This window comes from Apus apus, chromosome 3, assembly GCF_020740795.1.
Source record: "Apus apus isolate bApuApu2 chromosome 3, bApuApu2.pri.cur, whole genome shotgun sequence".
In the NCBI taxonomy this organism is placed as follows: Eukaryota; Metazoa; Chordata; class Aves; order Apodiformes; family Apodidae; genus Apus; species Apus apus.
The window spans coordinates 29,910,839-29,937,609 of record NC_067284.1 but is presented as its reverse complement, the minus strand read 5'-3'; the positions used below and the strand labels follow the sequence as shown (position 1 = coordinate 29,937,609).

General features: G+C 40.9%; 1 protein-coding gene across 3 annotated transcripts in view; it reads right to left on the bottom strand.

Moving 5' to 3' along the window:
• COLEC11 (collectin subfamily member 11) overlaps positions 1 to 23,399 on the bottom strand; it is a 39,527-nt gene extending 16,128 nt beyond the window's left edge. Inside the window, exons 1-4 of one of the 3 annotated variants that reach the window (XM_051613960.1) lie at positions 23,186 to 23,399; positions 17,122 to 17,257; positions 7,126 to 7,281; positions 1,403 to 1,474 (exon numbers count right to left, since the gene is read on the bottom strand). In XM_051613960.1, the coding sequence (XP_051469920.1) occupies positions 1,403 to 1,474; positions 7,126 to 7,255 (202 nt within the window). In that variant the 5' untranslated portion in view covers positions 7,256 to 7,281; positions 17,122 to 17,257; positions 23,186 to 23,399. The remainder of the gene's footprint in view (positions 1 to 1,402; positions 1,475 to 7,125; positions 7,282 to 17,121; positions 17,258 to 23,185) is intronic. The other 2 variants (XM_051613959.1, XM_051613961.1) reach the window with 2 other exon arrangements.
• Between the last annotated feature and the right edge of the window lie 3,372 nt (positions 23,400 to 26,771).

Below are 26,771 nucleotides of genomic sequence, written 5' to 3'. Positions count from 1 at the left end.
TTACCACTGTGATTTCTTTGAAAGGAAGCCTGTAAGTTCAGTTTAGTAAAAAATAACTCCATCATTCTGATGACAGGAATGTCAAATGTTTGATTTCAATATTGAAATAACAGGTTTTGACTACTCCTAATGTGAATTTTTCAGAATATGCATCTCCCGAAATACCTATGAAGGTCAAATACCCTCCTTGCTTCAGGAGAAAAATAAATGTGAAAAGACAATTTCTTGCAAGAAAGAAATACCACATTTCTTCCAGCTGTATAACTAAGTTCTATTGAGCACCATTCCTCTCAAGAGCTCCAAGTATTTTGAATTACAATGAAAACAGTGTTACTACCATCCTTCCATACATATTACTAACGGTGATGCAAGAAATGTGGAGCTGTTCACAGCCATCTCTGCTTATTATTGTTTGTACTGCCTTCCCTCAAGTTTTAATTCAGGTTTTGTGAGAATTCACAACTATAAATAACAGGAAACAAGAAAACTGAGCCTCATTTTTTCTCTCTGAACTAATACAAAATTTGCATTTACAGAAGGCAAAAATATAAAGATGGCTTTATGATGTCTTTCTTCACAGACACCCTTCTAAAAAAAAAAATCAAGTGGTTTGTTTTTTTTTTCCAAAATTAATCTTTGCCAGAAAGCAATAGCTAGTCTACAAATGAGTGCACATAGTTGTACTGCTTTTGGCTGAGAGTTAATTTTCTTCATAGTAGCTGGTATGGCTTTGTGTTTTGGATTTGTGACCAAAGCACTGTCAATAGCACTGGGATGTTTTCATCATTGCTGAGCAGAGCTCACACAGAGTAAAGGCCTTTTCTGATTCTCATGCCATCCCACCAGTGTGCAGGCTGGGGGTACCCAAAAAGCTGGGAAAGTAAACAGCTGGGACAGCTGAGCCAAATGACCAAAGGGTTCTCCCATACCATATGACATCATGCTCTGCATATAAAGCCTGGGGAAGAAGGAAGGTGAGGGATGTTTGGAGGGATAGTATTTCTCTTCCCAGATCACCATTAGGCGTGATGGAGCCCTACTCTCCTGGAGGTGGCTGAACACCTGCCTGCTGACGGGAAACAGTGAATGTATTATTTGGCTTTGCTTCAGTGCACAGCTTTTGCTTTACCTATTAAACTGTCTCTGTTTCAGCCCAGGAGTTTTCTCACTTCTACATCTCCAATTCTCTACCCCATCACACCAGGGCAGGGTGAGCGAGCAGCTGTGCAGAGCTGAGCTACCTACCTACTGGGGTTAAACCACAACCATGGTACACAATAATGCCCAAGGATCACTTGGTCACACAGCAAAGGGAGAGAAGATTGCCACCACCATTATCTCCCAAGAAAAGGCAACACTTGGTCAGGAACGACTTTCAAAACGCTTTCTTTAACAAAGTTACCTTTTTCTCCTGGAGGCCCGACTCTGCCTGGACGACCTGGAGCTCCTTTCTCACCCTTTTCTCCGGCCTCCCCTGATGATACAAAAGGAAACAAAAAGAACAATATTAAAACCAGGACTGTTTTCTATTTGTGGGTGTGACAAGAGTGCCATTCTCCCCACTGAAAATAAAACCCCACTATGACAAGAAGGGTAACATAAAACTAAATACAGTCTGACCTAACAGCTTTACTTGATGCATGGAGAACAGAGTTTCCTGCAACTGGCATAGACACTGACAAAACCAAAGTCAATGTACCACTGAAGTCTCATACAACGGGTCTAGTTTTGTGCAGGTTACTTAGGTCATCAACCCCTCAAAAGCTCAACAGCACAATTCAGTTAAGCAGAAGCTTCAGAATTAGACCCTAACTTAGGAAACTTCTGGGACCATGTTCACCAAACACCTCCTGAGTATCTGCTCAGGGCATGCTAAAGTCTCAGGTGAATATGGTTTAACTATAAACTCAAATTAAAAAACAAACAGTAATAATAAATAAATGGAAAAGTTTATGCATTTATGAAGGACGGATCAGGTCTATACCACAGGCATTACTACATCGCTTCTTTAGAGGATAACTTTTAAGCATGAAGAAGCATCTCCTAATCCACATCCTCATTTATATAATGTGCCTTTTAATCTCTGTGGTACAAACCAATGTGCACTGTACTTACACAAATATGGCTTATGGTGCATTATTATACTCAGCATATTTACACATCAGTTTCTGTAAATGTTTGCCTCCCCCCTGCCTGCCTTTCATTGGAAAATTGGGAATGCTTACTTTTTTTCACTTGCTCCTTACCATTTCACTACTATGGTAGTTTGCCACTGACATAAAATTAAAATCTCTTAAACAAATAGAATTTTAAAGAACAATTTACATAGCCACCTTTACAAAAAAGATTTATATGAAGGACAGGAAAGCTCTCTGGCTTCAACTGGAAAGAAAATGCCAAGATCTAAAATCCAGAGCTAGCATAACACACCTGATGCCTCAAAGCTGTATTTCTACAGAGGACAGTGAGCATTAGCTGCTCTCCAGGAAGTTGAAGGGAGCACCATAGCAGAGAAGTCAATACTTATCATGTACTTCTCGAGCTCTGCACTTTGGCATAGCTGACAGCTGTGGTTCGGAGAAGGACCATAGAGACGACATGTAAAAAGAAGCTGAAACACAGTATGTTTCAAACATGCAGCCTCCAGCTCTCTCTCTTTATTGCAGGCCTAGGTGGCTGTGAGCTGAACTTGGCCCTCCATCTGTTATATTTTCCTTTTACAGGCTGCCAGCAGGCTCCAGACCTCTTTCCCTGTCTTCAGACATGCAAAATAGGCCATTCTCTGACCTTAATGAGGACAAACTTCACATAATCCCCAATGAATAATCTTGTTAGTATGAAACAGGCTATTATTTGGCACATTTGGGAATGTCACTTTTTTATTATCAGGTAACCAATAGGCTTTGTATGATTGCCTTTTTCCCCTCAGGGCTGGTTATGAGTTCTTTGCTTCCCAAAGATAAATCCTGACAATGACTTTTTCCTGCTCTCTGGAGGCTGAGAGCAGGCTATTACAGCCTATTGCTTTACACGTTCTTCAGAGTGAAAGCTGTGCATTAGGGATCAATAAAATAGATCACCCTTGCTTCAGGCCATTACACTTGCCTGCATTTATTCCTGTAATAAGATGACACTGCACTCCTTCGTGTGGGTGTTTAAAACTTTTCCTGGCAGGAATTACCCTATTACAGGCCCAGCTAGAGATCACTCTGCATTTTTTGGTATCAGCTGTTTTGAACAGCAAGACTTTGCCCATGAGGGACTGACCAGAGGTCCAGCTCAGCTTTGCCATGCTTAAGTCCGTGTTTCTACTGTATGTACATGCCCTGAGTGTTGTGCAAGCTGAGAAAGCAAATCCCGTGCAGGTGTCATGGGCAACAAAACAGTTTTCTGCCAGGGAATTTCGAACAATTTAATATATCAACAACTATCACTAACTTTCAACTTTTGATTCCTTAATTAGGAAGAAAAAAACAAAACAAAACTGAGAAAGACACCTCTGCTCCTCCCTTGTGGTGTCCAGCCCCTCTGCCACACATCACACCCAGTCCCTTCAGAGCAGAAGTTTGGGTCACAGCACTGTGATACCTACCCACTTGCTCCAGCATGGCCTTCTCCTCCAGTCATAGTCCCTTTGCATTCCTACCTTCTGCTCACTCTCCTCTCCATCCCTTTCTGGGTGGCTCTTTGCTCCAGCCCTACTGCATCAAACAGTACCTTCTTCAGTGCAATGCAGCTTTTGCCCACACAGCTGAGATGAGGTGAGATGGTTGTGATGCACCACATGCCCAAAATAAATTTAGCCCTGGTGCCAAACTGAGCTGCAGCAAGATTGCAGATATCAGGCACAATCCTGATGCTACTACAAGCTTCTTGTCCTGTCACCACTGGCAGATATCTTTTATAAATCAAGCAATATATCTTGACATTGGTGCCAATTTACCTCTTCTTGTGAATTCTTAGGGACAGGGTTTGTCTCTGATTATGTTTACATCTTGCCTACCTTGAGCTGTAATATATACTGCATTGAGTACAGCACATCAAACATTAACTACATAAGCTATTAAGCATTCCTAGGCTGGTGATAACTTTCTTGTGTTACTCATATAACCCGTATGAGTAGAATCATCAAGTATGGGTGTAAAAAAAATGTTTCATTTTATTAACGTATCATCAACTTTTTCATGTATTGTAGACCACTGAGACTATAAAGACAATTCCTGCTTCAGATCCTAGAAGGCAGACAAAACAAGGTGACAAACAGAGAATTTAAGTGTTGAAGGATTGCTCCATGTTATTTTTTTCTCCACAATATTAGTAACTTCAATCTCATAAGCCTATCAAAAGAAACAGGACTTCAGGAAGAACATGAGTGAGCAAAGTAGTGAGGCTTCATCATCCATCTCTTCTTCACACACAACACACTTTACTCATCATTAATATTGTTGGCTTCAGTCTGCTGTCTTGATTCTCACAGCCACAGTATTTTTCCCCTCCACATTTCATCTTACTCCTTTATGCTGTTGAGGCTATACATATATATAAAAAAACCCAAACCCTATAAACAAGTCCATAAGATCTAAGCTGCTGACCTTAAACTCATTTGTGCCTTTTTCTATTCTTGGTGTCTTTACCGGCTTTCTTTATTTTCCATTTCTAACTCTATTCTCATCTCCTCTCCCTTCAGATTTCCCCTTTTATTTTGTAAAATCTTAATTGGCTTTGTGTAATTTTATTATTTTTTTTTAGTTTCTAGTCTGTCCGCTCAATTTCATTCTTTGTGCACTTCTTTTCTCTTCTCCCTTTATTTCCTCCTGTTCTTCTAAAATTTATCCATTATGCTTACCTACTTTTCCCTGGTGTCTTTCTCCTTCACCCACCCCATCTGGGCTCCACTTTCTGCACCACTTCTTAGGCTTGACCTTTTCCTTCTATTTTTTCCCTTTCACGTATCCCATGGTCTCCCTCATTTCTTCCATTTCTTCCCTGTACTTATTTCTCCCAAACCCTGACAGCAGCCCAGCAGCAATGCAGGGCTGTTCCTGCAGCAGTCGAGATGTTGCCAGCAGCCCAGCCAAGGAAGAGATGGGGCAGATCTAAAAGCCCCAGAGAGCAAACCCCACTGCATAGGAGCTGAAGATTGGGCACACAGCCACATCTATGCTCAGTTCAAAGGAAGCCTTGTCCACCGACATGGGTTGGAGTTGTGCCAGCAGGGGACTGCAGTATCTCATTACCAGTTCCCTGGGCCAGTCCCCCTGACAGCATAGCTGGAGCATTGATAGCTTTTTAGGGATTTCACATTAACTAGGGCTGTATCAGGCCATTTTGTGCTTCACAGAATTTGTACACCAATCTCTCTACTTTCGCAAGGCTTATATCTCATGAAGCAGAGTGAAATCATTAACACATGATGGTTTTCAGGCCTTTTCATTGTTTCCTGGCTCAGGATTGCCTTCTAACAAGGAACCAGGGTCCTGCACTGTTTATACATTTTAAAAAACTCTGCTGCATATAATAATAATAAAAGTCCTTCCATAAAAATGTTAATCACAGTTGTAAATTTTGATGAAGTACACAAATAAAGAAACTAATGCAAAGAACCTACAAAACTTGTCAAAACCTGTCAGCTTTTTGAAATGAAAAATCATTTCAAAGCTTCAGTCCTCAGTACTGTGGGGCTTGACCCTTTGATTGATGTTCTGTGTAACTTTAGACAACATATATTTAATGTGTTCTTCTTTGTGAATCACATCAACAACATTACCTTATGCTTATTTCACAGCTAATACGTCAAACAAATTAAACAACCTTACTCAAGGCTTAGTTAAACCTCAGAAGACCTGGATATAGTGTTGTTCTTTCTAACCAGATGGTCTAGAACAACTACAGAAGGCATAAATGATATTAATTCAAAGGCCACTTATTGAGGTAAAATAAAGAATATACAGATTTTAGTGCACTTCAGGCATCCAAAGAACAGGAGAGATTTTTTGGTCCTGAAGCCAACTGGCCAAGCCCAGACCACATTCCTACAGCCCAAATCTCTTGCTTCCAGGGCAGCCACATCCAAACTGGTCAATATCTGGAGAAGGCAGTTTACACCACAGCAAAACCAGACTGCACACAAGTTAATTGTATGAACAACTGCAGGACAAAACTGAGCCTTGCCCTCATCAATCAATTCACCAGCACAGATAGAGCCTGCAGTCCATACTGTGGTCCTCAGGCAACTGGGTAAAGCCCAGGTTTGCACTAGATAATGTTATGGGAATGATACTGTTAGGTAAGTTCTGTGATACTACAATGCATAACTACCAGAAAAACTGGAAGGTTAGCTGTTTTTAAACAATGCAATTTTTTTTTAGAATTAATGATAAAGTAGTGGTTTTCATGGGGATTTTTTTGTCTTTAGTTAATAGGTATTTTCCCACGCTCACAGATGTTACACTCCAGTAAAAAAACAAACATAGCCTCTATAAGGAGAGTTAACTAAAAAGGTTAACTCCTTGCAGCTCTGGTTTCCTATCTAAGGTACTTCAATACATATTTTGCAAAAAAAAAAATTAATAATTTACCTACCACCTTTTTTCAGCAATAGTTCGAGAGCATATTAAAAAAAATGTTGCTTTTGCCAACAGAAACAATACAAATGCTAAAAATCTAATTTTTTGTTTCTTTTAGAAGGCAGTTTAGCACATAAAATCAAGAGAAGACAAGCATAAACTAGAAAATGCAAAATACTTCATTAGTACATCACAAAACAGCAATTAAAACCTCTCCTGGTATAAATGAGGGCTTGATTTTACAGTCTTTGGGTATTTGCACCATTCATGAGTATGAACACAGACAAAGCAACCAGGCAACGTATCAGAACAACAAGCACTACCGACCAGGAGTGAGTCTGGGAAACTTTGGCACGCATTCTCTGAATCATGTTCATTTTAACAGACTGAAGTTCATCTTACAAACCTTAAAACTTCATTTTTAGGGAGGCTACAAACTGGACAAATAAAAGGACAACTGAAAGGCACCTTCTTTGTCTCTGTTAGAAACAGTGGTGCAAATGAGCCTGTTAGAAAGAAAGGATTAGTATTTGAATGATGGAGTAGACTTCTACATTACCTTTGAGGCCTGGAACAAGAATTTGAACAGAGCAGGACTCCTCTGCAATATGTTGAGGATATCCAGACCTTAACAGTGACAGGAAGGCAAGGCTAATTAGAGTCACCAAGAAAACCAGATCTCTCTTCATAATGAGCACTTACAGGTCACTGACTCCTAAACAAAAGAATGAATAAACAGTTATGAGAATTCCAAAGACTTTTAACAGTTTATGAACATATGCAGCATCCTACTATGAATACAATATATTTTTGTATGCCATAACCTACAGAGCATGAGAAGGACATCTGCAGGTCCTCTGAGCAGGTTGTGTGTTCTACAGGAACACATGAAACCTGCAGCAGTGCATTCAGCAGTTTGTTTTGGTGTTAGTCTGGGTAAACTAAAGCTCAGAAAAACAGTAGTTAAGGAAAAGTAAATCAGGCAATGATAATAATGGGCAATTCTGCCTTCATCATTTCTCATTGGAGGAAGGGATCTGGAAAGGTGAAAGGGGAAAATGCAGTACATGGGCTTGCACTGAAAGATATTAGTATTAAGTTGCCGCTTAGAAAGAGTGCATACTGCTCTACAGAGGTCATTCAGCAGACAATGAGACCAACCTAAAAGCCTGAAATTTCACTTCCCATCTACCTAAACACTGAAATTGTGCCCAGTCAATTGTCTGATACAATAGCACTGATCTAACTCATTGAGGCTAGAAGGGAGATATGTCACTGTATCGTGCAATGAAGTTGTATCAGAGCCTTCAATAAATCGTGAACAGATTCGTTTCTGAAACTACCCTTGTCTAAGTTGACAAGTGAAATGGCCTGCCTGATACTATGCTCTGAAGAGATCTCTAAGAAAACAACAGTACAGAAATGGAGTTTGTGTGAAAGGACCATCAAAAGCTGGTATTTAGGGCGTCAATGGAAATACTCTTTGACAGAAGTGTTATTTATGTACTTGGGGCATGTTTTTCCAGTCTTTCTTTCAATAAGGCTCTGTACTACACAAACAAGCTGAAAGTCAAATCAGGGTTTCAAGAGAAAGTACCTGTATATCATCTTCTATAGCCATGATAGAGACGCAAGCATTTTCTATCTAGAGCCAGAAGATTGGCTGTATCACTCTCCACTCCCCGATTTCCTTCGGAAATAAGCCAGGTGGGGCCAGTACATAGGTCTGTGTCTCTCAGCATGCTGGGGGTCTAGGAGTGTGGATCTATTATATTGCTGATAGCCTGAAGGATTAAGTGTGCTTCAGAAGGGACAAGAAGAATAAGCTTCAGGGTGACAATGGGCTGGTGAAGCAAATCCCAAAATATAAGCAATGGAACAAGCTGGGCAGACTGCCCTCTGCGTGCAACAAAATTCAGTTTTGCCTTAAAATGTACACGGGTTTTAAAAGCCTTGCTCCAATTTAAAATTCCACCATCATCTGATATGTTTAGTAACTGTCTTAGCAGTAAGATTAAGTAGATGACTTTGGAGTTGGAGGAATAAATTATCCCTCTGAATTGCTGTCTAGTATATGCTTCCATTATCCTCTAGGATATCCTTCTAGGAGATAAAATTAATAGACTGCAGCAGGGGGATCAGATGGGAGCAGATTTTGTCTCCCTTCTCATGTAGGGAGCTACACGGAAGACTGCTTTGCTTCATAACACCCTTGATACACCATCTACACTGCAGGGCAGACTCCCCAATTCTCACCAGTCCTCCAGGGTTGAGGCAGTATGCTCTGAGCCCCTTTTGACTCAAATCTGTTTCCCAGCTTTTCTTCCAAAGGAGAGCAAGATGGCACAAAGGAGACTCTAGAGAATGGCAATAGCTGGGAAGGGGGGAATGGAGGAGGGTGGGGAGAGTAATGAAAATTTGTATGTAAAACTTCTATTGCCACGGAGAAGCAGCAATCAGCCCTGCTCCCCAGGGCTTTGACAGGCAAAACCAACAGAAATCATTTGGTTGTGCTACTGTCCTCTGCTTTCTCAGGCTGCTGCCGCCTTCACCTATGCACAGAGCCAGTCTTGATTGCCAGAAACCAGTCAGGCCACTGGCCACCCTATAGCTATTTTCTGAGGTTATACTAACTACTAGATCACAGTCTTGATAGAGTTTTGAAGTATCAGAGCTCTATGATAGTACTTTTTGCCTTCATATTCTCATGTGCACACCAAATTACTTCCCATAGATTAAGCCTGAATCTGGCCACATCTCCCCAGTAGGAGATTCCTAACCCAGGGGTACAAGGCACTGCATCTTGGTGTACCTCGTGGTCTAGAGGATCTCACAGTATCCACAGTGGATGGTCCTGGCTCTTTTTGCAAAGTCTGTGATTCGTAACAGTCAGCAAGCAAAAGAAAGAGCAGCAAAAACTAGGCAAAAGGAAAGGTGAAGAAGGGCATTTCTGCAGAGCTTCCTTTCCAAGGCTTGTAGGGCCAGATTTGGCATTTGAATAGTTAGACTTTACTATGCCGAGTTCGGGATCGACGCTCCCTACATGGGAAAGCGGTGAGTTGTCATTGCCTCGGCCAGCCAGGAGGGTGTGGCAGAGACTCATACCTGGAAGTCTCTTCCAGATACTTGAATGTAGGTGTTTAGCCCTCAGCAGCACCACTTTTGAGGTACAGTGAGTGGGACCATTCTGGATGATAGCCACACATGCTCTGCAGGCTGAGCAAACAGAGGCCATGGGTCCTGCCTGCCTTCAGCTCCCATTCTACAGCCCAGGAGAGCACCTGGCCACCAGCCTGCAGAACATCCTAGGGAAGGTGTCCTACCTTTTCTTTGTAGGTGGGGCACTTTGGGATCCAGAAGATCAAAAAAGCTTTCAAACCAAGTGGTTCAGATACTCAGCTGAAAGCCTGGAAATTAGGCAGTTTCAGCATGAGCATCCACCAGCCTGGTGATAAAAGATTCTTGACAGATCAGTCAGAGAAGACCGAAGAAACGGCCTGAGACAGAAGAAGGAATTAAAATTAGGAAGGTGCTCCAGTCTCTGCATTAACGGCTAAAAAGGCATCACCACCTTTTCTGGTTGCATTTTAAGAGGTGTTAGATATATACAGACTACAACTGAAAGATCAAAGTCTCCAGGTATGTTAAATATTCATCTGCTTTGCAAACTTCTACACAGCTCAGAAATGAGACCAGCATCAAGCAGCAGGGAAGCAGGGAGCTCACCTTATTTCATGATAGCTTGACTTGCAGAGAAAAGGGACTCATTCTAGAAAACAGAGTCTCTTAGTGTCAATTAGGTCACAACACCTGGACCCACATGAATACTGGGGAAATTACCTTGGTCTGAGAAGAGTCACTAACAGAGGAAATCGCTGAAGAGGTTGCAGATTAAATACTTTATAGAGTCTGCAGCTGCAGTAAAAGGACACATCAGTAGTAGAAATCAAACCAAAAGCACTTCAGATACAACTTTCTCCGCCTTTTCCTGCTTTAAAAAGAAACCTTCCCTTCTGCAGCTAAATGCCATATATGATTGAAATAAGAGTTTGATCTCCTGGTATGTGCTTCAGCAGTAGCTTTTTAAAATTTTAAAATCCTGAAAAATTCCTTGCCTTTCCGACCTACCTTCAAGTCCTTTCAGACCCAGGTTTGTAAAGGCACTTAGAACACTAAATCCCACTGAAATTGGACCTCAGAAAAAGGCACCAGCATGTTTTTTCAAACATGATCTTAGCCCTGGTATTTGGAGTATCCTGTTCATTGGCAAAATCAATGCCCAAAAGAAATCTGGAGATGTTCAGCACTTGTAAAAGTATAAATATTGTCTCACTGTCTACACAGGTCAGGAGTCAAATTTGCAGAAACTGGAATGATGGCCATCAAATCAGCATAAGCTGAAAGCAAAAATACCCCTATTCCCATTAGGAACAGAAATATACCAATGCAACCAACATGATCATTTCAAAAGAACTTTTGAGACCTGTCAGCTTTAAGGAATATGTCTCATGTGCCATGAGAGAAGAGGTTTATTAAGCCAGGCTTTAAGTGACAAGTCCTTGAGAGGTCAGAGACTCACCAGGACACCAGAGGTTTACTCAAAACTGCTGCAGGATCAGCCAGGCCAGCTGGCATCCCACACTCCTTGAGCTCCACCACTACACCACCACCACCCTCCCACCCCTCCCCCAGCTCCAAAACCATGGATGGAAAGCTTAGAGATCACTTCAGCCAGCAAACTTCTCACACATGAAGACCATGTATCTGCCAGCAGCTGCTCCACATACTGATATTTCGGACCTAGAAGCAACAACACAGATGATCTGCCTAGTTGAATCCAAATGGCTGAGAAATGCAGAAGGAAAATTATGCTTGCTGGCAGTAGTGCTCAGCCAGCTAACAGCTATGGAGTGGCTATAATCCTCTGTATAATCCTATGGGATTCCTCTTTGAGCTGTCTTCATTCTCCTATTACTGAGGGGTTTTTCCACTTTTATGATTTTTGTATTATTGTTTTTAAAACTATGCTTGATTCTCAGGATCTGAGCTTAATTATCTACGTTCTGAACAGAGTATGTTCCTGGTACACACCCAAGCCTGCAGTGCCATAGCCACATTGGATGGGTGATTTTCCCAAGCAGGTTTGAGTCAGCACTACAAACACATTGGCAGCTTTCAACAGTTTTCACTCCTTTGACTTTTCAAGTCTTTTGTCATCCACATTCTGACACCTCCCAGAACTATCTGGCAGCCTGTGTATCCTCAAATGCTCCGGCAAGCCCTAAGCCGCATCCTAACGGATGCAAAACATGCCCATACACTCATGGCAGTGAAATGCCAGGCTGTCAGGCTGTGACACAGACCTCACACCATTTCAAACAGATAAAAGAAAAAAAAAAAAAAAAAGGAATGATGTCCCAGGGCTACAAGAGTAACACCAGTGCAGATCCAGGGATTCATTTTGGAGGGAAGCAGGAAAGGACAAGCCTCCAGCACATGCATGCTGCTGCTTTTCACCCCTTGGCTCAAGGGCTATGGATCATTCCCTGGAGAAGATGTCTTTCACTCTGGAGATGTAACCTGTGTCACTGACCCCTTCTTTCTCCATTACAGCCTTCCTAATCTACAGATGTTTCATGTAGCTATGCTTTTATCTTATCTAGGCACTCTTTCATTTCTCCTCCTAGCTCCTCCATGCATTACCTTTGGTAATCAGACCATTTAGCTGGAATATAAAAATCAGAATCAATTATAAAGCTGCTTAAACAATGGGTGATCATTTTCATAACATTGCAACACTCTGAAGTTAAATTCTACATGTTGCTTTAAAGGTTAAAGCAATGGACTTGAAAGATTAAAAAAAAAAAATCCCTAAATGTTAATACCAGAGAATTGCAAAAATTAGAACCATAACTGCTGCAGCTAAGAAGTCCCTATGAAATCTATGGAGCATGGAGTAGCATAAAGCAGAGATATAACACATTTCAGGTCCTGATGATGCTGAGGAACAGAGAGGTTTGCTGCAAAGGACAAAAGAGTGAGCCTAAACTTATACCTAAAAGCCTAACTGATAGGAAGTCATTGGTTACTCCCCCAAAGTGCACTTAATTCTGGCTCAATAGAGCTACTTCCTCAGAGGATGTTTGTAAGGTGTGAGAGACTATTATTTTTGTCTGTAAAACACAGGTGCCCTTCTCATACACAGGAACAGCAGCCTCACTTTTCATCAAGAAGAATGTTTTTAAAAATTGAGAAAAGTTTCTTCCTGATGCAGTTCTGCTGAAGTCAACTAGTTTGCCAGACTTATTGTCATCTGCACTGAAAATAGAAAATCAGGGCTTCCGCAAGGGTGAGGTGAAAACAGTGCCAAAAGGGGGCAAGTATGTTTTTAACACCTGTAACTAGAGATGTTATTTCTTGCTCTAAGTCTCTCATAACAGCTGTGTGGTTTTTAGATGGTAGAGAGTTACACTCAAGTAGAATTTTTTTCTTTTTCTGTGTATCTGTCAAACATAACCAGAAATGTTAAACAAAACTTCTCCCACAATGTTTTAAGATGACAAGATCTCTGCTACAGGCTTGTTTGCAGCTGTAATTTACAAAAATAGCTTGTAATTTTGGGTGATATCCTTAATGTACATCAGATCACATTTTAAGAACTTCAAAACAAACAAACAACAGGGTCCAAATATAGCTGTCAGTTCTTCTACAACCTGTATCTAAATTATCTCTGTTCAGCCCTGCTCCTATAAAGCATCCTCATAAGAACCTATTCCCACACACCTATCAATAGACCTAAACCACCAAGGATTCACGAAGAATCAGTGAAGAACACCACAGGAATTTTTCTTCACATGACTAAATATGTATTATTTACATATGCATCTGTCATATTATTTCTGAAGCTTTAGGGCACCACTTCAACTCTCCATATCAGAGGCTTAACACTGGCTGCAGAAGCTGAGATGTTTATACAATATTTAATTGCTTCATGCCCATGTAACCAACTTATGGTTTCTAACACTGGATGGCCCCAGTTCCACAGCTATGCTCTCAAAGGTGCAGAGATGAGGCAGAAAGGTCTATCAAGACCCATCCAACCACTCCACACATGACCAGTGGTGTATGCCTTTTGCACAACAGAAATGCCGCTCAAGTATTGCTCAGACAGGTGAGAAGTACCAGCTATGGAACATCCTTAAAAGGATTTGAACCCACAACTCCAGTTCCCCAGGAAAGCCATTGCTCCCATTGGATGAACACAGTAGGTGACATTAGATTGCACTCAGGCATGCCTCGTTAAAGGATGGTAGGAAAGCAATGAAGAAGCCAGCTCAAGCCTAATGATAGAACACTAGACTAAAAAGGGGCAAAATTAGTGTTCTCCCTTTCTTGCTTTCTGTTTCTAACTTGTGTATAAACACACGGACAGGTCAGGAATTCCCAGACAGAAGACAAAAATCTAAGCAAAGCATCATAAAAGGCTAGATGAAGAGGAAAGACAAGAGAAGAGACAGAATGTAGACTACAAGAAAGCTAGGGGGGGCTTTTCACCACAGAGGGCAGAGGCAGGACAAGGAGTAATGGTTTCAAACCGAAAGAGGGTAGATTTAGGTTAGACATCAGGAAGAAATTCTTCACCATGAGGGTAGTAAGCCACTGGAATAGGTTGCCTAGGGAGGTTGTGGAAGCCCCTTCCCTGGACGTGTTTAAGGCCAGGCTGGGTGAGGCTTTGTGAAGCCTGGTCTAGTGTGGGGTGTCTCTGGTCATAGCAGGGAGGTTGGAACATGATGATCTTTAAGGTCCCTTCCAACCTTAATCATTCTACGATTCTATGACTACCAGCAACACAAAGCAAAAATGAAAAACCAAGAGACCTGACCAGGGGAGAATGACAGTGAAAGGACAGAGGGAGAAATTGAACCATCTCAGAGTGCAAGCTGATGGTAGAAAGGTTGGCTTTCAGCTGCCCCAGCATCCTACTCCTTACTGAGGAGAACAAAAGCAACAGACCAGAAACAGCTTTTGCCTCCATTGTCTCAGACACTAGATATGCAACAGTCACATTTAAAGGAGGTTCTAAGAATAAAAAGAAGTCACTTGACAGCTGCCCAGCCCTTCTAAATGCTGTAAGTATGACACCTCAAAAAAATGAAGCACAAGACAGAGCACAGCTGGCATTAGGACTATTTATCAGGGCAACATTGATTAGATCCAGATCTCAAGCTACCAAAAGTTATACGCAGATCTTGGGTGGGATTAAAAGATTTTGGCTTAGGTGCTCAGTCTGAAAACATCACCCCGAGTTCTCTGCATAATCATCAGAGAAAGGCACCTTGGCACGTGGATTCATTTCATTCTAAAACAGGACAGATAATTGTTTCTAGAGGTATCTATTCCATTGCCCAGTATGACCAGCTTAACCATGTAGTTATGTGAAGCTAGGAGAAGGGAGGCCCACCATCACTAATTAGCTAAGCCAATCTACAGGAGGGCTAACAGCAGCCTGACCTCCCCACTGCAGTCGCACATTACACCCCCTCCCCCTTTTCTTTGCACTGTCACAAACTGCAAGCTGATCCCATCATGAGCTAGCACAGGCTGCTGTGCCACCAGAAAGCTATTCTTCTTTTTATAATATTTTTAATTTGTTTTAGTTCCTTGGTTCCTGGTGAGGGTAAAATGGCCATCATTCCTGTGAAAAATGTTGCCAGTCGGGAAAGAAATGCCCTTGGCAGCAGCTGAGATGGCCCTCAGTGTGCTACAAAATTGTGTCCTGGCAGGTCAGCAGCATACAGAAAACAAAAATGTGTAAGTAAAAGAATTAAGAGACTAAATTCACTTGGAAAAACAAAACAAAAACAAACAAACAAAAACACACAAACAAGCACCAAACCAGCACATAATTGGAGTGGGAACATTTTAAGAGAAGGAAAGATATGGCAAAATACCAGTCTACAATGGAAAAAAATATCCAGGAATAGATACAGCACATAGGAGGTACAACAACACAAGGCATTTTGCAATAGCATGCAAGCCACCAAGAGTCATGGAAATGATCCAAGAGTGTTATCCTCAAATGACAAGGACATATTGAGGACATCATTCCAAGAAGTATATGGTACATAAGCATGCATGGTCAGAATCTTGCATTTGAATTGGAGCAGTGTCAATCCAATTCCAACAAAAGGTTATTTTTTTCTCAGGCTAGGAATCTGCAGAGACCAAATAATACTCTAAGTGTGATCCTGCACTGAACCTTTCATATCACCCACCATGACCCTGGGAAAAGGAGGGAAATAAGTTATATCGGCAACACAAAGACCAAAAACACCTTCAGTAAAATGGCCAAGACTCAATGCAAGAGAAAACAAGAGGATCAGAACAAAAAGCAAGCCTCACAGGAAACACAGCTGCATGTCTTCACTGGACAAGTGAAGGTGAATCTATAGCAACAGTGTTATTCAACGTCCTTTCACTCCTAGAGCCCTGAAACACCTTTCCAAATGCAGATAAGGGAAAGAAGAAAAAAGGAAGGAGCAGCTCCCCAGATTAAGAGGAAATACGTGGTTGGTACACAGAAATGGTTGTAGAAGCAAAAATGCAGTGGGGAAAAACAAACAGGTTTGTATGGATCTGATGTGATTTAGGTAAAAGAACATGCAAAGATATGTGGTTACTGCAGACGACTAGACACTAACAAAGTCCTCAAAGCATTCTTAAACTTCAGCAGACTTCCACTAATCAATCTATATCATTGGCAATAGTCATGGTCCTACTTATGAGGTATGCCAAATGGAAGTCAGTTGAAAGAACATCCTTCAGTGGTAAAACTTTTCCTAGAGCAGTTCTTCAAAATCCTCTGCCATGTACAATGCACTGGTCTACAAGGATTTAAAAATACTGTGGAAAAAGTACAAGTTATTGCATGCAAGTTTGAATGCTTTTTACAAACTTATCTCATTTTGAAAAAAAAGTAAATTCAGAAACAGATGTAATATGTAGAACATAACTGAATTCATATAAACTGAAGGTGTTACTTCCCTTATCCATATGCCAAGATGCTTCTGCTACCAAAAGATTCCCGAGAATGACAAGTCCCTTTGGAATTTTTTTATTAAAGTCCCTCTATCTAACCAACTGCCCTGAGAGATTTCTTTGTTTTAATAATGTACATTTCTAGGGAACAATATAACAAGCTGTGTTATTCATAATTACTGACATCTCCCCTTGCATTGGTACTCAGCAAATTCTCTAACAGCAGCAGATACATCTTTCACACAGCTAGAACTTGACCAGAGTCTGACTGTGAACAAATTAAGAAGCTGCACATCAGCTACGCAGTGATCACTTGAACCTCAGCGTGTATATTTTCAGCATTTATGGGGCACTTGCAGGAGCAAAAAACTAATGCTACTGCTCTGGTTATGCAGCTACTAGCAAAAGAAAAGGCTTCAGAGGTGTTAAAGAGTACTGTGACCTTGCCCTGGCTGAAATCCCAGCTTCTGCCAGTTGACTTAAGCAAAGGAAGAACAAACAACAAAATGAAATTTACCACAGTTACTCAGTGCTGCCAAAAGGTGCCCAGGAATCAACTCTGAACATGTAAATCCAGTCCAAATCGGTAAAACTCTAAACATCTAAAGTCCATGTATCCAACACTGTAGTTGCAACATTGTACATCATCTTCCCTAAAATCAAGGAAAAATGTGAATGCAATTACATGAAAACAAAGTCTATTTAGGCGAATATATGTTCAAATAGACAGTTGCTTTGAAAACAGGAAAAAAACTTTTATGACCAAATCCATTAACAAAGCAGCTGACAGACTGGCACAGTGCCAACAGATTTGTTTTACACTAAAAGGATGCACATGCACTGTAGCTGATATAACGTTTTCCCTGGGTATATCAAGGTGGCATTGCTTACACAAGAATCTTGACACACAACATCCAGAAATTAACCTTGGCATGCCCAACTGATCTCTTTTCAGGTGGGAGAGTTTCAAGTTGACAGTAAAATTGCCCCAGCATCTATAGAGCACTCTTTAACAGTGTGCTAAGCTACTAAGCTCCCAGTACACCTGTAGCACTGCAGAAGCAGATAGATATAGCAGTGGCCACAGGCTGTGTAAAAATCAATAGTCATTTAAAGCACTTCTGGTATATATAATCTGTTAGCCCATCTCCACAGAACTTATGAAAATAATACAGTTGTCTCCACATATGACACAAACAGACTTCAATAATCCCACCTGAATAATTCTGGAGAAAAGATATTCAAGACATGAAGATATTTGGAAACAGGTAGAAACCCTCACATTCTACCTAAGAACATCACAAGGACTTCTTTAGACAGATCAGGCTCCTCTTCACTATTTCTTCAACAAAACAAGTGAATATTATCTGTGAATGGTCTGTGAAGAAATATGCCTTGTCCTTTTAAGGACTACCCTTGAAAATACAAAAGGAAGATGGTACTGAAAAATCTATACTTGTTCCTCAAAGATTTAAGACTTAGATTATGTTCACAATTATTTAAATGGAGCAGAAGTAAGGAAAGAGCTACTATTTAATCATAAATTGCTGATACCTGCATCATACATTCCTGAAGATTTTATATAACATTCATAAAAAAGGAAAGCAGAGTGACTATAGAGCTTTTGGTCCTCCACAGTTATATGAAAGGCAATTCTGACATCAGCAAAGGAAAAAAACCTCCAATAAAGGGGTTTTTCAGATGCAGCTCATAACATGGTTGTCATTGTCATCTCACCTCATCTCTGTGTCAGTTTTAAACTGCAAATTCCCTACTCAACTACAGAGAAACACTGCAAATGCATCTATGGATGCTGCTGACAGATCTACCACCCTGCAGTCTCTGCAGCACCCATGAGCACTGCTTCTCTTGCTCTGCCACACATTCTCAGTATCTGTTCCCTTAATATTTCTTGTATGCAACTTCACTAATCACTTCACCATCAGAGACCTATTTTCTCATTAGTACCATTCTGACAAGAGAGCTCCTTGAGAGACATTCTCTTCCTATAAGATATTTTTTGCTGTTTCCTATGATAAGTCTTCATTACATTCTTGTATAATGTTTTTATTTTGATTGGCTGTAATTACCACACCATCTAACATTGCCAGTTCCTTCACATATTAATTTTTTTAAAAGCTCTTTGGTTTAATTTACAAAAATTAGACTCTTATAAAGCCTTCTCTGAGGATAATAATAAAATTCCACTTTATATAAGCATCATCACAGCTATCACAGGAAAATTTGGAGGGATCCACAACTAAGCCTTTAAATCACTCAATTTAAACCGAAAATCACAGAATACTATCCATGGGATTTCTTGTTGTTATTATTTATGCTTATTCCACAGTTAGCAAATCAACACAACCAAAAAAAAAAAAAATCACAGACTTAGCCATGCTTAAGACCAAAGACAGGCACCAGGATCCTGATCACAGCTATGGACACAGCTTCATTCTTCAAGATTCCTACTCAAAAAACATTCAGAGTGGAAGTAGTTTCTCTTTCCACTTTCCATCCTTTGCCCCCTATTCTTCATGCCTAAACCACCAGGTAAGAGCTGCTTAAGTCAGCACTGGCAACACTACCACTGAATTGGTATCTCTGATACCAAATTCAAACAAAGCATCCCAAACCATCTCCTAACAACTGGGTCACCTTAAGAGGCAGGAGGTGCCTGTGGTTTTGTCAGAAAGCTTACTTGGGTGCCTAAGCTTTTCTTACTGCACAGAGCAGAGATGGCCAACGTAGAACCACAGAATAGTTTGGGTTGGAAGGGACCTTAAAGCTCGTCTAGTTCTAGCTTCCCTGCATGGGCAGGGACACATCCCACTAGACCAACTTGCTCAAAGCCCCATCCAACCTGGCCTTGAACACTTCCAGGGAGGGGCCATACACAACTCCTCTGGGCAACCCGTTCCAGTGTCTCACCACCCTCACAGTAAAGAATTTCCTCCTAATGTCTAACCTACCTCTTCCAGTTTAAAGCCATTACCCCTCATTCTATCATTCCATGCTCTTGCAGAAACTCCCTCCTCAGCTTTCCTTAGCCCCTTCTGGGGCTGGAAGGCTACTATAAGATCTCACCCAGAGCCTTCTCTTCTCTAGGTTGAACAATCTCAACTCTTGTTTCAGGACAATAACAAGGCAGTATTCTCCCACCTAGCCCATTTATGCTCATCAAGGAAAATCATCCAAACTCCTTTATTCTCCTCTAAGCACACTGTAAGCGGGAAGGTTAATAGAAAACACTGCCATTCCTTTCCAAAACGTGGTGGGGAGACGCCTCTCTCTTGCAGACTAGCTTAAGAGAGTGCTCCGCCAAAGGAATAGAAAGCCTAAACAGTCCAGGAAAGCCTATTTTTTCTCTTTTAAAATCAAAGTAGTATCAACAACAGAAACTGTCTTGGGAGCGGTGGACACAATCTTGGATGTTCAGTGGTCCCACTTCCAAATATGACTGTGTCAGTTACTGACAGGGCACCTTTCCAGCAGAGGGGAGATGGAGATTTGAAGCAACGCAATGAGCTGCAAGCACATCTCCCACTTCCCTGTAAGTGCTCCCAGCCAGTAGATTATTACATGACAGCTCAGTAGCAGCCATCCATTTTCTAAATAGAACTGTAGAAAACCCCTTTTTCAGAGCCTGTTTCGGAAGCTTCCATGCCTGAAGTAAAACTGGGCACACACATTCAAAGCAAGGTTCTAGCCTCTGGAACTCAAGCTCCTGAAAGCACTTGGCACTAAAGGTTGTGAATTTATCCACTCCCAGCAGAGGGAATCTCCATCAGAAGCATTCTCCACAGGACTGCTGTGGCCATCACACACTTGGCTGGCTGTGGTGTCTCACTTTCTTCAGTACTTAGCTCTCCTCCGTTTGCCCCATATAGCACAAAATTATTGTGGATTCTTGGCCTAGAGCCACATATCTCACTTGCATCACTGTGAACCAGTTTATTCACGTTTTTGTTTCATTCATGTGCCATCTTGTTGGACTACATGATCTTTAAAGGTTTCTCCCACCCAAAGCCATTTTACTATTCAGTGTAAAAAAAAAAGTAAAACAATGTGAAACATAAAACTCCTCACTACCTGTCTTACTGCTCTATCCTGGAGTCCTGGACACCCTATGGACCTCCTAACCAATCTTCTGACACAGTTTTGAAGAAGCAGCATCCAAAAAGTCATAGCAGCTATGAGTCCTTGGATTCTAATAAACAAGTAAGAGACTGCTCCAGTCACTGATAAAGAACTTGAGAAGACCAGCCTCCACTCCTTATTGCTTACAGACATCTTATACAACTATAGGCAAATCACTCTAGATTTTTCTGAAGAGGCACTTAAGATGGGTGAGATGAGATCTTACTGGATTTTCAAAATCATCTCTTTCTGAAGTCTCAGGCTCCTAGTGGGTTGTTTTTCTTGACTTATGTTTACCTAGCTCTTAATACCCAGCTGCACTCACTTGCAGCATTCAGTTCCAAGTATATAAAATAGAGCATTTCTAGCATGAAAGTTGGCAGAAGCACTAACATAACCTTAGAAACACTTTAAAATGTTTTCTCCCTTTATAGTCATTTGCATGGCTGAATTCTTCAAAAGGCTTTAAGTCTTCTACCAACACATCAAATCTTCTTGAAGGATCCTACTCTTAGGACCCACAAACAGTAGGGTCTGTGGCTCATGTGCAAACCAGAAGGAAGCACTTTAAGAAGCTGCCAGCTAGTTATCAACCAGTAATCCGAGGGTTTTGCCTCCAGTTGATGCCTCATGAGTTCAGTCTGTGCCTCTTTCACTAGACTACCCTTCTTAAAACACGTCCTAACACTCCTCTTACCAAGGGAAATGAAACAGTGAGACCCTGACCACTTGGTCTATGGGAAACATGATTCAGCTGTGAAGTCGAGGCAGCAGTGAAATGCAACACAAAGCACAAACTACACTTCCCAGGAGACACCATGGGAGTATTTTTGGCTAAACTCCTCTGGTTTTCGGCCAAAATACTTTGACAAAAGAACTAAACTACCCTGGAAAACTGACACTTTTCTTTAAAAAGCTACTTTGCCAAAAGTCTTCCTACTTCAAAAGGATTCTGGTTCAAGAGCTTTTGGACAGCCCTAAAGATAACTAAATAAGAGCATTAGAAACTGTGTAAAATAACTCAGAAGTAATTGGAAAAAACAGCCTTCAACATTGAGTAAAATCAATATATTAAACAGTAGATTTCTGCTGTTTCCACAGTGCAATTCTCTGCTGACTCTAGGACCATGACATGTTCAAAATGCCATTTTGACTATGAATTTAAGTTAAATGTTCTCTTTCATGTATTAATTAATACAAGAATTGTAACATATACACCTAAGTGTTTTCTGAAAGACAGCCCAAAGATTTTTAAAAGGAATACTCAACTTGGAAGCATTATTTCTTTTCTACATCTGTATGCACTATTTATACTACATCAGTAGCATAACAAAACTTTAGAGATTTGTCTGACAAGTAGTCACAGATTGTAGTATCTTAATATCATTGTTCTAAGGGAGAGTGTCAAATCAGTGTTTTGTATTCTCTGATCACTATAATGGCTTAAACATTCATTATAATGTAAACAATCATCTAGATATGAAATGCAGGACAATAGTTTTTACATTTGCTATATTTTTAATTCTTAAAATACCAAAGGATGGAAGTTCTAGTATCTTGTGGGGCTCTTTCTGTTTCACTGTATGGCAAGTGAAGTTCTGTATTTCAGTTCTCCACTGTAGCTTAATTCTCCTAGAAAACAATCCCCCTCCTAAATTTCACTGCCTATATTAAGCATTCATAAGTCCTTTTATGAATCCCGTGTTTCATACCTCATGACTGAAAAGCAGGCATGTGGCCTTCTGGTTACTGAAATACAGCTCACTCTCATATTTCAGCACATTTAGACCAAGATTTTCTATCTTTACACATCCTTAAATCTCATTAAGCAATCCTGTATATTATTTCCAATTTGATTTGGTTTTCACTAAGTTTGCTTTTAATTATCCAGTGGTGTAATTCCAGCCCTTACTGGATCTTCTGTCACCTCTTCACTTCTGCAGTGTGAGTCATTCCCTGCTTTGCAGATGCATTAAAAGCTCACTTTTTAAAGTAGGTAACAGCCAGATGTTTAGGAAAAAAAGTAGGATGGAGAAAAGTACTTAGCATTTTCAAAATTAAACTGATGCTAGTTATCTGTTACCAGAAATTGCAAACCATTAGCAAACTATAGTAAGTTTCAGTTGTAGGAAAAGTTACAATTCATACACTGTTTTGTCCTTCCCTGCTCAAAGCCAGCTCTTCCAATGGCATTTGTACATTTTAACACAAAACACAACCCCCGGCCCCCCACCCCCCCCAAAAAGAACTCAGCAATGTAATCCACATGGGTGCTTCTCAAAAGAAAGGTCCAACTTTATCTGATATAATTGAGCAAGCTCTTATTTTCCTTACCTCCCCCTACTATTTGGGGATCATGAATTGTATCCTGCCACTTACAAGGCAACCCCCTTAAAAAACATCCAGTGTTTCTGAAGAGTGAAAATATAAAAGTTTCTTACCTTATGGTTGCTGAGAAAATGGGAACTGCAGAATGCTCTGTGCCTGCAGGGACACTGCACAGATGAACCTCATTGCTGCTGTTTACAGAAGTCTGACAGTTTTTAATTTGAGAAGAGGTTGTCTTTTGCTTTTCGACAGTTCAACAAATCAGACAAAACAGTTACAAGTGTTATCTGTAAACAACTTCCTGTTTGAAATAGATCAGCTGTCCTGCAGGACAATAATTAGGAAAGAAGTGTGGGAAAGCTGAAGAGGTCCATGATGTAAGCTTTTTATTTTGGGAATGTACTTTTTTGGGAATGCACTCTTACTCTCCCCTCCTCCTCTCTAGCAGAGAACCCCTTTTTAACCATTTACATCTATTCAGCTCTAAGCCATGCACACAGACTGTCCCAGTATAGCACTTTACTTGCTTTGCTTCAGCATACATGACAACACATGAAATAAAGCACTGAATGTGAACATCTTTGCAGGTAATTAACACACTCTTCCCTTACTGAAATTATTTCCATTCTTGCTATTGGCTATGGCATTGACTAAAACATGCCACTATTTTAAGAGCCAAGTCTCAACATTCCACAATAACAAAAATGCTAAATTATCCATGGACACATGGCAAACCTCTTCATGAAACTTTGGAGTTTGTTTTCTTGTTGTTGTGGATTTTTTTCCCCACAACTTTTGATATCACTTTACATGTCAATGGGAAAGGGGGGAAAAGGAGACAGAAAGCCTTCACCATAGCTTCCAAGTAATTGCATGATTCTGGTTTTCATCTTAAACAGCTAGATTAGTTTGAACCTGGGTAAACCACAGTACACATACATTCAGGCAGAAAAAACTTGGGCCAGCTGATTGTGAGAAGTGGGATTTTGAAAACACCTCCTGTGTTACTTCCATTTATACTTTAATAGATATTACTGGCTTCACTCTCAGCTTCCAATAGTGGGAGGTTTCTTTTTCCATCTTCCATAGTCCCAAGACCAGGAAAGCATGAGAACACCAAAAAGTTTTTGAATGAAGGAACAGCGAAAGCTGTAACAGGATCACATGTGTGTGTGTTAACTTCGTTACCACCCTTCTGATCCACTCCTGCAGGAGGTGTAGGTCCATTTCACTGAGGATTTGCAGTGGTGTGGGCTGCAATACAAGTTAATGAGACATGGTACTGATGCACTCTTTCCCTGTTTTGCTCATGACATGTTGTATCCTTTCTCAGAGCAAGCCTCACCCCAGCCCTGATGTGAACAATCTCCCTCCCCACCAGAGCTCCCACTTCACAAGCCCACATGAGCAGCTTTGCTGGCAAAGATGACAAAAACTGGTACTACAGGTATCACAGCACTGCACAGTTAATGGTGCCTCATACTCAGGACTCACTGTGGGCTACCTTCATAAAGGCAGACCTCTCCTAAAACACCCTGTTTCCATGTTGGGCTGGAACCTAGCTACCCTCCTCCATTGCTATGAACTCCAGTATTTTAACACACACCAAACGGTCATGACAAGTTAAGAACTGATGATCACTTCCAGACTACATCAGTGAAGAAAGGACAAAACGGTAGAATACGAACATAACTGTGTAAGGACCACCCGACTCTGTTTTGATTATCAGTTTTACACACACAAGCCCGGTTAACTCAGTGGGAGCAGAAGGCAATTAGCAGGATTGTGTCCTTGCAATACTCTGTTGGCAGCAACTTGCTGAGAGGAATGCTTGATGTAAAGAATGCAACAAAGTGACTGCAGTCCAAGCCTTTGAAGATCGTATTACAATGGCAAAGGCAACGGCCATTTACATACATATCTACTCTCCCTGTAAACACAGGCAAATAACTTCGAGGCCAGAAACAGAATTCAAGGGAGAAAGAGAGCCATTTCAGGGAAAGTTAGTAGGAAAGGCAGAATTAAAAGCTAGGGAAAAAGAAGCAATAAACAAACATAAATGGCTAAAGTTACAAAGGAAAGGATTAACACTATAGATGTGGTTAAAGTGCTTTCTCTAGGAAAGGGAAAAATAAATAAGTACATGGCTTTCTTTCACCTGAGAGAAGGTGTAGTCCCTTTAAGAGAGGCATAAGGATCCTTTACGCACTCAGAAAAGCAACTGGAAGCAGTGTATTGGTGCATCATATAACTTGAACTACTACACTCAAACTGAGTTACTGATGCACGGACACAGGAGCAGTTTAAGCCATGACCAGGTCACAATACCTGTTGACTATTGAGCTAAAGTTTTTCACTATGCTAATATGCCTGTCTGTGCTGCAGCACTTCAAGAGCTGACTCACAAGTCTTTCAGCCACCCTTCCCAGATGGAGAGGGACAGCCTTCAGAGGCTAGGGTATGCAGCAAGACACCAGCTAGACCAGTTATCTCAGCTTGACCCACAACCCAGCATTCACCCAGCCTTTAAGGCTCAGGTTAAACACCATGTTGACACAATTATAGGTAAAAGTCTTGAACTGAAACCTACCAAAACCACAGAGAAAAATCAAACTAATGGTAAAAAGACAAGTCTGTCAGAAAATAGGAAAAAAAATGTTGATAAATTTTAGGAGCCTTCAGGCAAATTTTTCTACTCTTTCCATAGTCAGTTAGCATTATCTTTGCGTCTGTAGGACACTTAATCATAATACCCACTTAAAACCACAATGGCTATCATAAAACAATGTAATGAGAAGATGACAAGGTCCTAATACTCCCTTGGTTTGGCAAAGCATCCAATGGTATCAGCACCATTCCCAATCAGATTTTCCCAGGTGATGAAAATTGCCAATACCCAAACTCCTTAATAAATCAATATCTGAGCAAAATTGCTAGAGCTCAGCTTATCACAGGCTGTCACAAAAGGTGTTCCAGTTCTTGAATATAAGTGAGGCCTCAAAAACCAACCTTTAATAAGCCTCTCAAAGCAAACTCTCAAAAGAGGCAAGGAGATGCAGATGCACAGCTTCTCCATGGTACAGATCTGCACACTGACATATATTAAACCTGGTAAAAACCAGCCTGTAAAGCTGCCCCTGTGGAGATACCCACCTGAACCTCATTCCCTTCGCTCAGCCCCAGCAAGCAACCACCACCACTGTACCTCCACGGGAGAGGAGACACCAGAAGCTATCCTTACCATCTCTTCTGTACAATACACTAGTGTGTGATGGGAAAGGTCAGTGCAGAAACAGCAATGCAGGTGTAACTTTATGTAAAATCTGTCCTTCAGCTTCACTAGTGGTGTTGCAGTATTGTTTTTTCCATAAAATTCCTGAGCAGTATTCACTGCAACAGTAGTGCTTTTTCTGTTACCCCCAATCCCTAAAATCATAATAATCTCTTCAGTGCTTGGCTTTAACTCTATCTTTGCTGCTCCAGGAGCAGATCAAAACTGAGCTAGACATGTCAGCACAATATCCAATAATGAAAAACATTAGCTATTAATGATTTAGCAACACCTGTCAGCAACTGCTTTTTGTTAAGTTCAAGAACAATTTTCCTGAAAAAAAAAGAAAGGGTAACAGTAACTGGAGGGTAGAGCAGGGGAGACCTAAACTTGCAGACTGTAACAGATCCAACAAAATGTCTCTTCTT